The sequence below is a fragment of the Pyrus communis genome, chromosome 3, assembly GCF_041283825.1.
Source record: "Pyrus communis isolate YQ-2024b chromosome 3, ASM4128382v1, whole genome shotgun sequence".
NCBI lineage: Eukaryota > Viridiplantae > Streptophyta > Magnoliopsida > Rosales > Rosaceae > Pyrus > Pyrus communis.
Window position 1 is genome coordinate 10274934 of NC_142567.1, and position 17791 is coordinate 10292724.

Genomic DNA, 17791 nt, shown 5'->3' on the forward strand with positions numbered 1-17791 from the left:
TTTAGGAAGCCAGTTTCTTCTCCCACTTTAGAATTTTGTGATCCTCATTTTTTAATTTTTGAATGGACTTATCCAATTCAATTAGTGGTTGTTTTCACTATTTTATTTTGATATCATATGAGATAATTAGACGTATTCTCTATTTTTGGAGGCTTGAGGCTGGTACTTTCACATAATATATTTAAACGTACCAAATACGTACCAATAAGATATATAAAGCAATTTACCAAATATGTTTTTTTAAATAAATATAAACGTACCAAAATAATATATAAATGTACCAAATACATACAAAAAAAGAAATATGAACGTACCAAATACGTACCAAGAAGATATATAAAGTAACGTACCAAATATGTACCAAGGAGAAATATATATTTAATCAAGAGGAAATATATGTACCAAATATGTTTTTTTTTTAAATAAATATAAACGTACCAAATACATACAAAAAAGAAAACAAACATACCAAATATGTAACAAGAAGATATATTAAGTAACGTATCAAATATGTACCAAGAAAAAATCTACGTTTCATGTGTAATTTGAAAGACTTTTTATTAAAATTGAATATTACAATATTTATCTACAAGATTTTAGGAGTTTTGAGATATTATCCAAGAAAATTAAAAGGTATATTAAATATAATGGCAAGTCGCAATCATGGTATTTTGAAAGTCTTTTTATTGGAATTAAATTCTACAATATTTATCTACAAGATTTTAGGAGTTTTGATGTATTATCTAGGAATTAAAAAGATATATTTATATAATGGCAAGTTGGGTAATTTAAATTATAAAAAACGCTACTTCTAATCCATATGGCACCTAAATTATAAGAAAATATTTAATCAAAACTCTAAAAAGCATAAATATTTAATCTCAAAATTTTAAAACCTAGGCATATGTATCAAAACCCTCCTTTCGAATTTAACCACATTTGATTTGACCATGGTAAAATTGGAAACCCGAAAAACCACACACACACAACCAGTATCAAACTCTGGTTTCGCATTTGGTAGATAAACTGCACGCGCCCCACTCCTCCGCCTCAGGCGCGTAACATCTCCCTCTCCACAGTTCCCGTGGTAGGCACGTGAATTTTCGCGTCAGCACGTACGACAAAATCTTAAAAAACACAAAAATTAATAAATAAAATACAAAATATATAAAAATTTCATAGTGCGAAATAAAAAATAAAAAGGAAAGCGGCTTTTGCCTTCCTTCACCACTCAAATCCCCAGTCCACCACGCAACTCAACAGCTTATATATCTCTCTCCCTCTCCTCTAACTCTCACTCTCTTAACTCTTAAACCTCTCGAAGCTCCGTCGTTTTGGTTGGTATGACGACGACGACGCCGTTCGGATGTGCGAACACGGCGGTTCTGGGGGAGGCCAAGGTGCAGATTGGGAAGTACCAGGGGCTGCGCTCGACAAACTCGCTTGGCCTCACCAGAAGCCGACACGTGCCTCTCTCCTCCGTTTCTTCCTCTTCGCTCATTCGAGCCGTCGCTACGGTGCGTTTTCGAACACCTGATCCTCCCTCTGTTTTGTTTGGCATCTGTTTGTTTGCTCAGAAAATGCGAGAAAATGAATAATTGTAAGAAAGATGATAAATTAATGTACTTTTGTGAGAGGTTCAGCCAAAATGTGGTTCAATTTAAGCACTTTGATTCAATTTTTTGGCCGATTGGGGCGCTCATTATTTGAATTTAATTTTGTAAATTACTGCAGCCGTCACTGTCAAAATTGTTTACCGAGTTATCAAAACATGGGTCGATGTGAATTATTCAATTTAAAATTATTACAAAAATTATTTAAGTTCATCAAATCTCCATCAAATGCATAACTTTCTTGAGTTTTTGTCAATTGGTGGCGAAACATTAGGCTCCGAGGGGAAAATGCGGAACGAATGCTTGTTAGGTTGCTTGTTGTTGGTTGTTTGTAGGAAGTGTGCTTGTTTTCATAGGTTCTGTGTTTTGCAGCCGGCAAAGCCTGAGACGAAGCGGAGTAAGGTTGAAATATTCAAAGAACAGAGCAATTTTATAAGATACCCTCTTAATGAAGAGATTTTGACGGATGCCCCAAACATTAATGAGGCTGCTACACAACTCATTAAGTTCCATGGGAGTTATCAACAATATAATCGAGATGAACGTGGTGGAAGGTCATACTCGTTTATGCTTCGTACCAAAAACCCTTGTGGGAAAGTGTCAAACCAACTGTACTTGACCATGGATGATCTTGCCGATCAGTTTGGAATTGGTACCCTTCGTTTGACCACAAGACAGACGTTTCAGCTCCATGGGGTTCTGAAAAAGGATTTAAAGACTGTAATGAGTAGTATCATTAGAAGCATGGGTTCAACTCTTGGCGCCTGTGGCGATCTTAACAGAAATGTTCTTGCTCCTCCTGCTCCAATACAAAGAAAGGATTACCTTTGCGCACAGCAGACTGCAGAGAACATTGCAGCATTGCTGACTCCACAGTCTGGATTTTACTATGATGTGTGGGTGGATGGAGAGAAGTTCCTGACCGCAGAGCCTCCTGATGTAACAAAGGCCCGCAATGATAATACTCATGGAACAAACTTCCCTGATTCACCCGAGCCCATTTATGGAACTCAGTTCTTGCCCAGGAAGTTTAAAGTTGCAGTTACGGTGCCAACAGACAACTCGGTGGATATTCTCACAAATGATATTGGGGTTGTGGTCGTTACTGATGATAACGGGGAGCCTCAAGGGTTCAACCTATATGTAAGATGAAGTTATGCTCTAACGTTTATATTTGAGCTAATTTTCTCCACAAAACATGATTTCTGATTATTTCCTCTGCAGGTTGGTGGTGGTATGGGAAGGACACATAGGATGGAATCCACTTTTCCCCGTCTGGCTGAGCCATTGGGTTATGTCCCTAAAGAGGATATCCTATATGCCATTAAGGCTATAGTTGTTACACAACGTGAAAATGGGAGAAGAGATGATCGGAGGTATAGTAGAATGAAATATTTGATCAGCTCATGGGGGATTGAAAAGTTCAGAAGTGTAGTGGAACAGTATTACGGAAAGAAATTTGAGCCTTTCCGTGAGTTGCCGGAGTGGGAATTCAAAAGTCACTTGGGATGGCACAAGCAGGTTTGTTCTTTGGTTTTCACATATAGAATTGAATGTCCTTGATTCCGTCTTATGTTTCATATTGCATAGCGCTGTGTCCTGACTATTTATATCTTTGTTTGATAGGGTGATGGCAGTTATTATTGTGGGCTTCATGTCGATAATGGTCGGATTGGGGGAGTTATGAAGCAGGCATTAAGAGAGGTTATAGAAAAGTATAACTTGAGTATAAGGCTCACACCAAACCAGAACATCATATTATGTGATATTCGCAGTGCATGGAAGCGTCCCATCACCACAGTTCTTGCAAAAGCCGGGCTGCTGGTAAGATGTGTTTTTATATATTTATTTTTATTTACTCCTAATCTGTGAAATAAATTTCACTGCTAAGTGAACCTTTACAACTCAGTAGGATGTCGTGTCTGATTCACCTGCTATGCTGTCCATCTGGAATGATGCTGTGAATTATTTTGCGTTAGATGTTGATTCTTCTACTGCGTTTTGCATAATATAGTAAGCTGCAAATGATTTTATGATAGGATTTAGAGGGTAAAATCATGTAGGCCCCATTGATATCATTGATCTCATGGGATATCTTTCTTTATTCTCTGTTTGAATCTTTTAAACTCGGAGAGTGATCTGGACTTAAGAAAACAATTGTTAGTTTAACTTATTTGTTCTTAGTTTACTTGAACTGTTTGAGACGTGTTGTCTCTATTATAAAAATGTTCTTTGGGTATTCTTATCCCAAAAAAAAAAAGAAAAATTGCATTGAGGTTCTGAGTTTTCATAAATGGGGATAATACTGATCAGTTCCAATTGTGGCAGCATCCTAGGTTTGTAGACCCCCTCAACTTAACTGCCATGGCATGCCCAGCCTTCCCACTATGCCCACTGGCAATAACTGAAGCTGAACGAGGTATACCTGACATTCTTAAGCGGGTTCGAGCAGTCTTTGAGAAGGTATTACCATAATAACAAGCACGTTCCACAAAGCACTAAAAAAAGGTGGAAAATCAAGATAATTTATTGTTAACGAATTAGATTGCATGTGGTAAATATTACTTTTGGATTTCAGGTTGGTTTGAAGTACAATGAATCAGTAGTAATAAGGATTACTGGATGCCCTAATGGTTGTGCTAGGCCCTACATGGCTGAACTTGGACTAGTTGGTGATGGTCCAAATAGCTATCAGGTAATTCAAATTCCAGCACATCTGTCGCAATATTGATCGTGCTCAAGTCCAGATTATCAAGAAAGCAACTGAACGTTTTTTTTCATTTCTCTGGTTGTGTTCAAATAGATCTGGCTTGGAGGAACACCCAATCAAACCTCAATCGCAAAATCCTTCATGAACAAGGTCAAGGTTCAAGACCTTGAAAAGGTTTTCGAACCTTTGTTTTATTACTGGAAACGTAAGCGACAATCTAAAGAGTCATTTGGTGACTTCACAAACCGCTTGGTAAGTTGTAAAATAAGATTATAAGATTATATGTAGGCCCTCCAAGGATGAAGGTGGTGGTTTAATCTCAAATACTGGTTTAATCTATGGTTGTGACTCTAATTGGTATTGTTATCAGGGATTTGAAAAACTTCAAGAGTTGGTTGACAAATGGGAAGGTCCAGAGGCTTCACCAGCACGTTACAACCTGAAACTTTTTGCTGATAAGGAGACGTATGAAGCTGTGGATGAGCTTGCAAAGCTGCAGAATAAGAATGCTCACCAGTTAGCAATGGAAGTTATTCGCAATTTTGTTGTTTCCCAGAAAAATGGGAAAAGCCAATGAGTTTGCAACGAACATTGTTCTGCAGTCTTTGATGCTGCCCGGCAAAGTTGCCAAGGCGAATGATGGACAATGTCCCTGATTCTCTCTCCAAGCTGTTACTCTTCGGTAACAAAAGGAACGAATTAGGGTACTGGATTTGGCATCATTTTGTATGAAGGTTTTGCGTCTTGTGATTTTTCTTAGACCCTGAGTTGTATAAATAGCTTGGATTGTGTTTCCTGTATTCGGGCTAAAATCCTGATCCTTAGTTATTGTTATGGTTTAATAAAATCTCGGTTTTCGGCTGTTTAGATTGTTCACATGTTTTCGACAGACTCTCAATCCAAAAGAAAAAAAAAAAGTTAGAATGTATGTTACGCGAAGCTGTTGGACAACGGAGGATTTGTATGTGTAACCTCACTCCTGGGTTGCACATACTCGCAGTTTGTTTCTTCACTGAGGCGTTTTGGGCATACCTGGACCTGGTAAAAAACTTGCCTATCACGGTTGTATATCATCGGTATCTCTCTCATCACGTTAAGAATCTTATAAACCTGTGGCATGGAAGTTTTAACTCACTAAGCTCGATCGAAACAAGCGATGCGTGCTTCCAACGCTTCGGTTTGCAACTTGACTGGTGTTGCCGCTTCGGTCTTCTCTACGAGGAGTGGTGGTGGTATAGGTTTCAGAAAGCGAGTCACTGCTCACTAGTATGTAGCAACTAGCAAGTACCACACGACCCCAGGGACTAGCAGCATATTGTACCCATCATTTGTGGCGCAGCAGTTCATATGAGTCTAGCATACCATTCAAGAAAGGTCAGAACTTATCATAAACTCCCCGTAAAAGATGTAGTTCTTCTATCCATATTGTTGACAATATATCGGTACGTTTTGTTGACTACGTACTATAACATCGTATCAATGACATATTGCTAGAACGAATGTTCGTTCCATAGTCGGACTACAAAATTACCAACTAAAACAGGAAGCTCTGCCCATGCCTCAGAAAGGTATTAAGTTTGCGGGTTTTAACCTAGATCATAAATTTTCTTGGTAGGATGCCCGTTCTTCTGTTTCCATTACTGCTAATAATATTGATAACATGTCAATATGTTTTGCTGGTTACAATGCTATTGATACATTATCGTTGACATATTGGACCTTAATTCCATAGTTGGACGATAGAACTAATTTTTTTTAGTACCTAAAATAGTGAATTTGATTCCAGAAACTCTATATCGTAGTGTTTGTTTAATATAAAAGTGATATTAACACAAGATCTTGGTTTAGAGGCGTTTTAACTACTTGAGCCACCAGCCCCTCTGTTTCGCACCGGTAGCAACATAGCAAAAGCAAAATAAGGTGTGACATAAACATGTAATAAGAGAAGGGGAAGAAGGCATGCAGATTAACAGGGTTGTCCCAACAAAAATTACAAGAGCATCATATATAGTTGTACAACAATTATAATACAACCACCATGAGTGACTGAATCAAAGAAAATGAAAGTACGTAGTGGTTTCCTCAGTTGCGACAGATACGAGCAGTTGGCATGGTGACGCAAACAGGAGCATACTTCTCCTTGGCTTCTTTGGTCCCCCTCTTTGGCTCATCCGCCAAGGCAGCCTTGGCAAGAGAGCAGGCCGCCGCAGCCGCAGCCGCAAACATCAAGTCCCTCCTTCCACTGCTGTTGCTGCTCCCTTCCTTCTTTGTTTCTCCCTCTGAGGGTCTGGCTACGGCCTTGGCCACGACGAGGCTCCGGCGGCTGGAAGTTGAAGGTTTGGCGACGGTTGAGACTGAGCCTGCAGTCAGGAATGAGGCGGCTGTCATGGTCATGGATGCCATCTCTGCAAATGTTAGCTTTTAGTTTTTGACTCTCTATCGTTCTATCTGATTTGCGGTATGAGTGAAGTGAAATTCTGAGCTAGTTTAAAGTCCAAAGTGGCAAGAGTATGTGTTTCTTGGAAGACCATCATCCACTTCCTTATCGACATAAATATTATGGCCAACGGGTTGTTGCCACGTGTCTTAATTTATCTTTCTTGAAAATCCTTTGCAGCTAAACAAAGGCAGACGCAGTGGAATGGAGTTCTCAAATTTTAGGATAATCCACCAAATACAGAGTCCACTCTATTTGGGATATTTTACCCTATTTACTACTTGAAATGGAAGAATGGTAAGAAATCAACAAATTTTTTACACCTTTGAATTGAATAAATAAAAATAAAAAAAAGAATTAAGTGACATGAATAAACACGATTGTGTAGAGATAGAAAAATGGTGTATAAGAAATATTTTTCTTATGTTGCAAATGACACTCAAATCTATGATTGACACGGCTATATCCCAAATCCAACCCAGAACACACATCAATTCATTTTGGCCTGCAAAAGCTCCATCAACCATGGCAACAACCATGTCAATTTTGAGTCAGAGTCCAAATCGTTGACGCTAACGTCAATTGGGACATTTATTTATTTTGCGTCAGGAGCATGTAACACAAGCACCTAATATGGAGAGTTGCGCGGCATTTTTTTACATGGGACCCACCATAAAGTTATGATGGACTATCAATAGCTGTTATAACATTATGTTTGGATAAAAAAATTAAATAACGGAATTTTATTTTATAGAATTTATGAATTTTCTTGTTTGACTAACTTAAAAGAACAATAGAATTTGAATACATAATTTATTATTTCTAAACTCTCACTTATAAAAATTTGGAAATTACATATATTTACATAGAATTTAACCTTGGGAATTGGAGGTCCCAAATTTCAAGTTTTTCTTCCACATGGAAATTCTAAATTTTTATGTTTATGAATCCAAATAAAGAAATTGGTACATGTTAATTTATAAATTCTAACTTTTGTCAAAATTCTAAGTTAATATTTTCCTTATTCAACGTAGTGTAATATGATCGCACTACGAGGAGAATGGTTGTTGCTAGAAGCATTGTCGCAGATATAGATGTCGTGGGATGACCTTTGATTTCACTCTTGAGGCACGTTTGGTGGAACGGAGTGATACTCATTAAACACATCAAACAACAATCTTGGATTTAATTTCATTTTAAAAGCTAATAACATGTCTCATCCAACCTACCAAACGGATCCTTAATGACCCAACTTGCAAGTCCTTCAGCACATTGCAGGAGGGAAAGGGGATTACGAGTGTCGGAGACCACGGGAGGGCGTTAAGTAACCTGTGGAGACGCCACTAGCAAGGAGTAGGAAACCCCGACCGAGTCCATGCTTCTCCATCTTCAATCTCAGAAAACTTCACCGTATGCTTTGCTCATCTTTAACTATAATAGGGGTGACGATGATGTAATTTTGAGAAAAGGATAATGCTACAACAAAATTAACGGGAGCGAATTGTACTGCGCTCTAGTGGTATTTTCAATCACTGTCCTTAGGTTTGACTCCCTTAAATTGCGTGTTCCATACCAAAATATTATGTCCTACAGAGTGAGTATGAACCACCACACAAGGTTTACAAGGCAAATGAACACATTAGTAAGAAGGGGCAAATGCTTAAAGAACAAAACAAAAGTATCGGAGCTCTTGTTAAGTCCAAAAATTTCAGCAAGGTAACATGATTGAATCCGACATCGATCAAAATTACCACAAAAGAACGACAAATTATAAACGTTAATCATTCTTAGACAAAAACAAAAGACAACATATTAATGTCTTCAAACCTAGAAAACTCAAAACCAAGATTTCATCTTTAAAGGAATACTAGGATCTCTCACACTAGGCTTCTACTTTCTCAACATCTTCGATAAGAAGGGGTTTAGTTGGCTTTCCCAGAAAGTCGGTGAACTCCTGGAACGGAGAACTGGTGAAGCGTGTCTCTTTCCAGAACTCAGGTGTCAAGAAACCATAAGTCTTCAGGAGGCAATCGAAAGTGGCCTGCGACAATTGAAAGAACACTGATCAGATATCATGCACACAATATGAAATTAAACAAACACTTCAACCAGTTTTGTCATCACATCAAAAAATAAAAAAAATGGGTTTGTTCTGAGGGAAACGGCAAATTAAGAATTAGCACAACTACAAAGGAATCAGCAATGTAGCTTTACTTGGTTTTCATGTTAAGGAGTTTGATTATCCTAATACTAAATCATTGATCTCCGCACCGTTTGAAAACATAACTTCGGCATCATGCAGCCATCACCTATGAGCAAGTACTATCCTCTATATTAATGACTCACGACATAGTATTGACTAGCCGAATTAATAGTCAGAACCATAGACTAAACACGCAAAAACTTGGTAGCAGGGCTTTGAATTTCATCTCATTCATGCATACCATATGCAAAATAACAAAAGAGATCCTCCAAACACATTAATAGTTCAAACCATCACTAGTAAAGGTAAACGAAATTTGCAATCTCGTGTCTTGTATCATGACGACATATCGAAAATATATCATCATATCCCAATACGATATATCTAGATAATGTATCACTTCAACTAAAAGCATTGCAGGAAGGGTTTCAACAAAGATTTCAACTTTTAAAAACAAAGCAATCTACATTTTAAACAATACAAGTAGCTTGCTACAACGGGCCGAGATTGCAAATCTTCACAAGTACAATTTTATGGATATAAACACTGTGATCATACATCAGCCAACACACTGCAACAAGCCTAATTCTCAGAGTAAAGAGCTCTTTGTCAACGATATGAATAAACAGTTTGTCAAACATTTCAAATTAGCACAACGATATATATATCAATCAATGCAAACAATATCAAATAAATAATTGAACACAATTTGGTATCAATAATAATCGAAAGTCTCGAAAGATATATACCTTGACGAAATTGCCGAGGGTCTTGGTGGAGCCACGGGATGAAGTGAAGACATCATCAATACCAGCAAACTGCAACACCTTCTTGGGCACACGGGCAGCCACAATCCCGGAACCACGGGGAGCGGGCACCATCCTCACCGTGACAGACCCACACTTCCCGGTCACCTTACACGGCACTGTATGGGGCTTACCAATCTTGTTACCCCAGTAACCTCTCCTCACCGGAATCACAGACAGCTTAGCCAATATAATTGCACCGCGAATCGCAGTCGCCACCTCCTTGCTGCACTTCACGCCGAGCCCGACGTGCCCGTTCGTGTCCCCGACCACCACGAAGGCCTTGAACCGGGTTCGCTGACCGGCCCGGGTCTGCTTCTGCACCGGCATAATCTTCATGACCTCATCCTTCAGACTGCCGGGGGTGACGAGAGTGTCGATGATCTGGTGCTCCTTGATGGGGAGGGAGTGCAGATAGATCTGCTCCAGGCTGCGGATCTTGCCCTCCTTCACAAGGCGGCCTAGCTTCGTCACTGGGACCCACTTCTCTTCCTCTTCGCGTCGGCCGGGTCGGCGTCCGCGCCCGCGTCCACCACGGTCACCGCGTCCACCGCGGTCACCGAATCCACGACCGAATCCGCCGCGGCCTCTCTCAGCTGGTCTCTCTGCCATTATTGAGGGTTATGGGTTGTGAGAAGAATGGAGGGGAAGGGGAGAGGAGAGAGAGCAAACGGCAGGAGTGAGGGTTTGGGGTTGCGGAGAAATGGTTATCTTTGTTTTTATAGATGCTAGGGTTAGGGTTTGTAAATGGAGTTCTTGGTCTGCTCTGGTTTTCTGAGTGGCCCCCTTGGGCTAATTGGGCTTCTGCTTAGTTATGGGCCTTGGGCCATTATTTCTGCCAAAATGGAACAGTGTATTAGGTAATCGTTTCAGATAAGCATTACGCAATTGGATGATGGAATCGGAATGAGCATGAATCGATTAAAAAAAAAATCCAAGTTGTTGTCGCTAATAATATTTAGGAATGTAATTGTATAAATTTAGACATAAATTTTGGGAACCACTCACTTGCAGCACTAGTACAGCAAGGGCAGAAGAATACAGCCCTTGTAGATAGCTGCGGAATTTGTTTAGGGTTTTTGTTCTTTTACGACCTAGCTCTAGATGCCGAGTAGGATTGTACGCCCAAAATACTTGTTTATAATTCAATAAGGATTTACAACATATACACATACAAACCTTGTTCTACAAGGAAGGCTATAACACAATATAATTCTTTCCTAATAAAGGACTCCTGCTATAAAGGTGGATAACCCACTTGAAGAAAAAGTCATCGACACTCAACAAATATTGAAGTTATGCTGCCTACTTTCACACTTTTTAACCTCAACAAAGAAGATATAGTTTCTCTATATAAAGACTTATCAGCTTACAAATAGAATAGAAAGGCATAGATACAATGTATTGTTTCTATTACTTTGTAATTTCAGTATGATAATGAGAGAATGAGAGAGACTATTGCTACTGCCCCTAAGGACGTAAGCACACTTGCCGAACCTCGTAAATATTGTGTCTTATTTACTTTATGTCCACTGCACACGTATCCCCATTTTCACAACAACTCCTATAATATCTCTAAGGATTCCTACAATAGCTACTCTTAACGACTCATTTTAACACTCCCTCTCAAGTTGGCGCATAAATATCACACATGCCCAACTTGACATCTGAGTCATTAAACACTTACTACCCTCGACATGGATAAGAAAGTCTGTAAGATGTTCGCCAGAGTTTTCAAACGGTATAGCACAATCTTCTTCTCCAGATTCTCCTTAATAAAGTGTTTGTTAACATCCACATGTTTCGTTCTATCATGCTATACTGGATTGTCTGTAATGTCCATGGCAGACTTATTATCACAATATAACTTCATTGCATCATTCGGCTTAAACCCAAGTCCCCAAAGTAGTTTCCGTAACCAAAGGATCTCAAAAATCCTTTAAGCCATACCTCCATAATCAGTTTTAGCAAATGCTCATGACACCACTTTTTGTTTCTTACTGCCCATGTAACCAAATTCCTCCAACAAACATATAATATCCAGAAGTAGAGCGCCTATAAGTAACATCACCTACTCAATACATATATGTAAATCATTCGATTTCTAGATGTCTGAGTTTTCCATATAAAATTCCTTTATAAGGTGCATATTTCAAATATGCTAAAAAATGCATAATAGTAGCCCTATGATCTTTACTTGGTGAATGCATGAATTAACTTACAACACTCACCGCATAGGTAATATCAGGGCGAGTATGAGCTAAATAAATTAATCTCCCTATTAGCCTCTGATAACTACTTTTAACAACAGGCACCTGATCGGATAAACACCCAGATGATGTTTTTCTACAATAGGGTTGTACATAGGTTTACACCCTAGCATACCAGTTTCTTTTAACAAATCTAATACATATTTCCATTGAGATAAGAAAATACATTTGGACGAGCGAGCAACCTTAACTCCAAGAAGTACTATCTCCCAAGTTTCTCATCTCAAACTCTGATGCAAGATTCTCCTGCAATCTAATTATCTTATTTGTCCCCTGTAATAATCATGTCATCTACATAGATAATCAGTGTAGTTACTTTGTTCAATCTACGCTTCATAAATAATGTATGATTTGAATTACTCTGATAATATCCATTTTTCTTTATTGCCTGAGTGAACCTATCGAGCCACACACGGGGTGATTGCTTAAGCCCATAGAGAGACTTATGCAATCTACACACTCATTCTTCCCATTCACATCATATCCATGAAGAAAATTATATATACTTCTTCTTCTAGATTTCCATGAAGGAAAGCATTCTTCACATTAAAGTGTTTTAGTGGCCAATCCATGTTTGCAGCTAAAGAGATTCAAACACGTACCGTATTTATCTTCGCTATTGGTGAAACATTTCACGGTAATCTACCTAATACTTTTAAGTATAACCTTTACCACCAACCTTGTTTTGCATCTGTCAATTAATCTGTCAACCCTGTATTTAATTGTGACATGTTGTCACAATAGGTAATCGTTGGTCCCTTTTGGTCATTACCAAGTACTTCAAACATACTTTCTGAGCCACACAGCTCAACATGAGCTTGCAGCTGCTACCACAAACTCAGCTTCAGTTGAGAAAGTGTCACTATTTATTGCTTCTTGGGGGACCATGATATTGCACCAGAATTAAGCATGAACGCATAGTTAAAAGTGCTTTTACGATCATCTATATCACCTACATAGTCACTGTCTGTGTACCCAACAAAACCAACATCATTTGCCCTTTTATAGAACACACCATAATCAATTGTCCCCTTCACATATATGAGGATTCTTCTAGCTGCATTGAGATGCATTTTAATTGGTTTTTCCATATATTGACTTACGAGAATCACTGCATATATGATCTTAAGCCTCATGGAGGATAAACACATAAGTCTGCCAATGAGTTGCTTATAGAAAGTATCGTCAACCTCTTTCCCATATTTATCTTTTGTACAACTTTAAATCGAGTTCAATTGTAGTTCCAAATGATATTGTGGAGGATGTTGTTGATGGCCGTGTTCAAGTCCGTATACTGCCTCGGCCTCGACAGATTTGGTTTATCTTTTCGTCTCATTCTGTCATTCTGACGGGGTGATTGAGGCAAACTGTTACGGTATTCCCTTTTGTGTTTAAGCTTCTTGCTGCATTCTTAATCAAGAACCTTCTTTCTTGTTTTGTCGTCCTAGTTAGTGAGGTTGTCTACTACATTGAAACATTCCACCAAGGTGACATTGTCATATTTCCTCTTGTTCAGCTTTTGATATAGAGGCAAGTGGACATACAGTCCCGCTTGAAGGCTATAGTGGCAAGCTTGTCATCTGGCCTCTCTACCTTAATCAATTCTACGTGGAATCACTTTAGGTAAACCCTAAGACTTTTGTCCTTGCTTTAAGCTACCATGTTGAATATTGCCTTATGTCATTTCCGGACATCGCGGTACACCAGATAGGTGTTGGTGAATATGTCAACCAAGATTTAAAAACAGTCGATCGAATGAGCTAATAATTTGGGTCGGAGTCGCTATAGAAGTGTTTGAATCTGGACTTAGAAAACTTATCTAGCAGAGGCACATATTTGATTGTTGAGGAGAGTGGGCTTCTGACTTTCATGTCGACCCGACCAGGGGTACGAGGTGGAGTTTTCCTTGGGGCATCCCTAGTCATGTCGTGATTCTGGAGCTGGTGTCTCTTTGGCTTCTCCAAGGACTTTGGTTCGTCAAAGCTCAAATGTTGTGGTTCCATCTTGGGAACTGTTGCAGTGTCCAAGAGACTAGGGTTGCATGGAATCTATATCCCGTTTGCAATGGTGCAGTTGGCAGTTTGATCATTATGAAGAACTTTTATACTAAGATCAACGATGTCTGCTGGAGTTTGAGTAAAAGTTGACTCGGTGAGTTGTCCGTTTAGAGTTATGGTACTTATATTGTCGTAATTGAAGACATGAATTTGAGTCTGTGGAGTGGTCCTGCTGGAGCTTTCTAGAGCTTTCATTCTTTTCTTGACATCCATAAAGTTTGCGTGACTCTTAGAAAAGCAGTATAGTCATGCTGCAACTTATCAACAGAAACGTTGATCTTTATTAAAGTATCCCATACTTTCTACAGAGTAGGAGGCGGTTCAGCAATCGAAGCACCAAGGTAGAGTTGTCCTGGGGTGGTTGCAGCATCCGAAATTTGATTGCTTGCCCCTGGAGTGGTGGTAGAGTCAGGAACATGATTATTCTCAACGGGTGCGATGGAAACATCAGGGCAAAGTTGTCCTCAATCGCCTTGTTAACGTTGGAGTTAACAGAGCCTTCTTCTGTGTTCATGGTTGTGGTAACGTGATTTGGTCTGGAGGAATATGAGTTCATTCTCAATGAAAGCACCAATTATTGGAACCAAATTCGCACACCGCGTAGGAGGTGGAGATGCACAAATCTAAGTAACCTGTAAAAGAACAAACAATTGTGAGCAAGCCTATGACCGGAGGGGGATGTGCTGGTCAAATACTTTCCGACGGTCAAGTTAGTAAACACTATAAGACTTAAGTGATGGGCAAGAGAATGAGTACGTGATAATTGCTTTACCAAAGATAAACCTCAGAAAGATATATTTATACTAGTTGAGGAGAGGAACTTTTAGGATATTAGAAACCTTATTAAATTAGGAGAATCCCATAGCATATCTCACCAATCCTTAGATGGTAGAACTCCAAGATTATAGGAAACCTATTGATTCCTTTCTGGATTAGGTTTTTGTATATTGCGGAATAAGCATAGTCAATCTCAGCGCAGTCATTAGATTTCGCCCATGATTTCAGAACAGGATGACTACTGGCACTGCGACTCTATTTATTTATCTCCTTATCGAACGATGTTAATTCCATTACCTGACTACTGAGGTATGCATATTCCGATCCGTTTTAATCCGACCCTGAAAAATCATGATCCCACAAATTAAAACGATCTTCTCTTCATCTTTCAAATAATCAACGGATCGATTATATCATTTTCTGTCTTTGGTGCTTATAGAAGACTTTGCTGGTGTTCTATGAGCGGGTGCAACGACGTGAAGACCTTGCGAGTGTCCATGTACGAGTAGCATATGAAGGGAGCTTGCGGACACATCTTTTCTGCGAATTTTTCTCCGTCGGTGACGACAATAACTACACCTTCTTATATGCACTTTGCACAGCAGAGTTCTTCGTCGGCATCTTGGACAACTCATGCACCATTTTTGGTGGACTTTGCACATGAGTGCAACCTTTCTTATCCAACGACTAGCAGCAACGCCTTTTTGATGAATCACTTTTTCATCCTTATTTCCTTTTGAAAGCAAAGTACTTGATCAACAACTTGTTTTTGAAGGAAAATGAATTTGATCAGTACACTTTTCTGTCTTTTCTTCTCGAACCATGCTTCTTATATACGCAATCAGATAACAACGGTTGGCAAAGCACCACTATACTTATGTTATGCTGCGTACTGTGGAAGGCTGTGAAAGTGTGTGGGTGAGAAACCACCTCCACATAGATGCTTCAAGAAGTGTGGGTTTCTGATTGCAGAGATGTGGGAGAGAGTCCCACGTTTCCTTTATTTTTATCTCAACTCCTCCCAATATGTTATGGAGACTAAATTTTAAAATAAATGACGTATTACCAATAAGAAATAACTACTTTAATCAACACTTCATGTAATCATCCAATCATCAACAACCACATCATTTAGTTTACAAAATTTAGTCTTCCTAACCTCACAATTTAACATCAATTATCATGTCAACAATATAGAATATTATACCACAAATATGAAGTGGCAGAGAGTCAGTAAAGAATCTCAATTTTAATAGTCCCTAATTTCTCTTTATTTAATTAGAAGAACATTTCTTTGTAAACATGGATCATGGATTGACCAATAGCCCACACGGCCACATTATAACTGGCTTTTTATTTTTAATTGATAACCAACCCAAATATGAGTAAAGCCCAATCTCTTCTTTGTAAAAATTTATGGCTCAACAAAATTTTTGTTAATAATTTCGTGAATAATTCAACCCTATGCCTATCATGATCTTTTTAGAATAAGTAGATCTAAACTTAAAAACAACTTCGTTTCCACACCCAAAAAAAAAAAAAAAAAAAAGCCTTAAAAACAACTTTGACCTGATGATTCAATTGTGAAAATAATCCATGTCATGAATACTCCCCCAAAACTCAAAGGATGGTAAATAAAATCAATGTTCAACAATAAAACCTAACTTGAATGTTGACTTCCCATACCCAAAATTCACTGTCATGGACTTCAACCCAAAAACGAAAGACAACAAACCATGGTTACTTAACATTAAGGTAAGAAACACTGAAAATATGACTTTAACCCCTGAAATTTAATTTTCTTCACATAAAACCCATCATAAGTTTTTTACTCAAATAAAACTTATTAACTAGGTTCCATATCAGCAAATTCATTAATTATATTTGACTTTACACATTTAAAAATTTTCGATGTCCAAAACACCCCTATTTGAATGTTTGATGTACACAATTAGTAAGAGAGAATTAATGATTTTACGAAAAATAATAAATAATAAATTTATTGCCTAATATATAATAACAACAAAACATGCCTAATATATGTAATAATTCATGCTTTGTTAAGTCAACAAATTATATTTTACATATAAATGTAGGTAAATTATTTCACACACATATATATAACCAAAAAAAACAAAAAAAAGCCTGGTATACGTAAAAATTCGTGCAAAATAATTTACCTACAAAAAATGTTATTTGATTCAGTGCACCTATTATTCGAATTTTAAAATGTTAGATTGCTTAAGAAAAAAAGCAAAATAATTTCCCCATTATATGTAAAATACATACAAAATAATTTACCTACATAATAAAGCAAACCCAATGTAAGCAAAATAGATGCAAAATAACGTACCAACATAAAATAAAAAATAAAAAAAATTATTATTTTATTCAATACTATTTTACCTATTCTTTTGTCCACATAATAATAAAATGTGCCCAATATATATGATGATACCTACAAAATATATGTTATTTGCTCATCATAAATTTACATATAGGTAGATTAATTAGTATAATATGTTTGATCATATATGTAGTACTGTGCATATACATATACACATATATATATAGGTAAACTATATATATATATATATATGTATATATATATGTATATATTGAGCTTGTGGTAGTACTATATACATTTGAACGTATATATATATATATGTGTGTGTGTGTGTGTGTGTGTGTGTGTTAGGGGTAATAATATGCAATAAATTATTTATTCATTGTAATTAAGGTGAGTAATAATATTTATTGATTTATTTTGAATATTGTGGTACAAGTTGTAAATATTTTGTATTAATAGGTCAATTACTTTCCTACATGGCAAGCACTTCTAAATTTGACCTTTATTTGGATGTTTATAATTAGGTGGGTTTTTATATAGGAAATAAGAGTTGTAAGGGTCTATATCT

The 17791-nt window shown here is 37.7% G+C and overlaps 3 protein-coding genes across 3 annotated transcripts; 1 reads left to right on the plus strand and 2 right to left on the minus strand.

Annotated features, from left to right (window-relative positions):
- Nucleotides 1-1178: 1178 nt before the first annotated feature.
- LOC137716067 (sulfite reductase [ferredoxin], chloroplastic) lies at nt 1179-5190 on the plus strand. The gene is made up of 8 exons (XM_068455460.2): nt 1179-1517; nt 1986-2756; nt 2838-3134; nt 3240-3437; nt 3942-4076; nt 4192-4308; nt 4417-4575; nt 4694-5190. Exons 1-8 carry the CDS (start codon nt 1344-1346, stop codon nt 4898-4900), a joined length of 2058 nt encoding a protein of 685 aa, XP_068311561.2. The 5' UTR covers nt 1179-1343; the 3' UTR covers nt 4901-5190.
- A 1069-nt stretch (nt 5191-6259) lies between these two features.
- LOC137715580 (photosystem II 5 kDa protein, chloroplastic) lies at nt 6260-6821 on the minus strand. The gene has a single exon (XM_068454923.2). The coding sequence runs from the start codon at nt 6724-6726 to the stop codon at nt 6406-6408; it is 321 nt and encodes a 106-aa protein (XP_068311024.2). The 5' UTR covers nt 6727-6821; the 3' UTR covers nt 6260-6405.
- A 1599-nt stretch (nt 6822-8420) lies between these two features.
- Nucleotides 8421-10500, minus strand: LOC137714758 (uncharacterized). The gene is made up of 2 exons (XM_068453892.2): nt 9713-10500; nt 8421-8801 (listed from the first exon to the last, which is right to left on the minus strand). The coding sequence occupies exons 1-2, from the start codon at nt 10379-10381 to the stop codon at nt 8643-8645; spliced, it is 828 nt and encodes a 275-aa protein (XP_068309993.1). The 5' UTR covers nt 10382-10500; the 3' UTR covers nt 8421-8642.
- Between the last annotated feature and the right edge of the window lie 7291 nt (nt 10501-17791).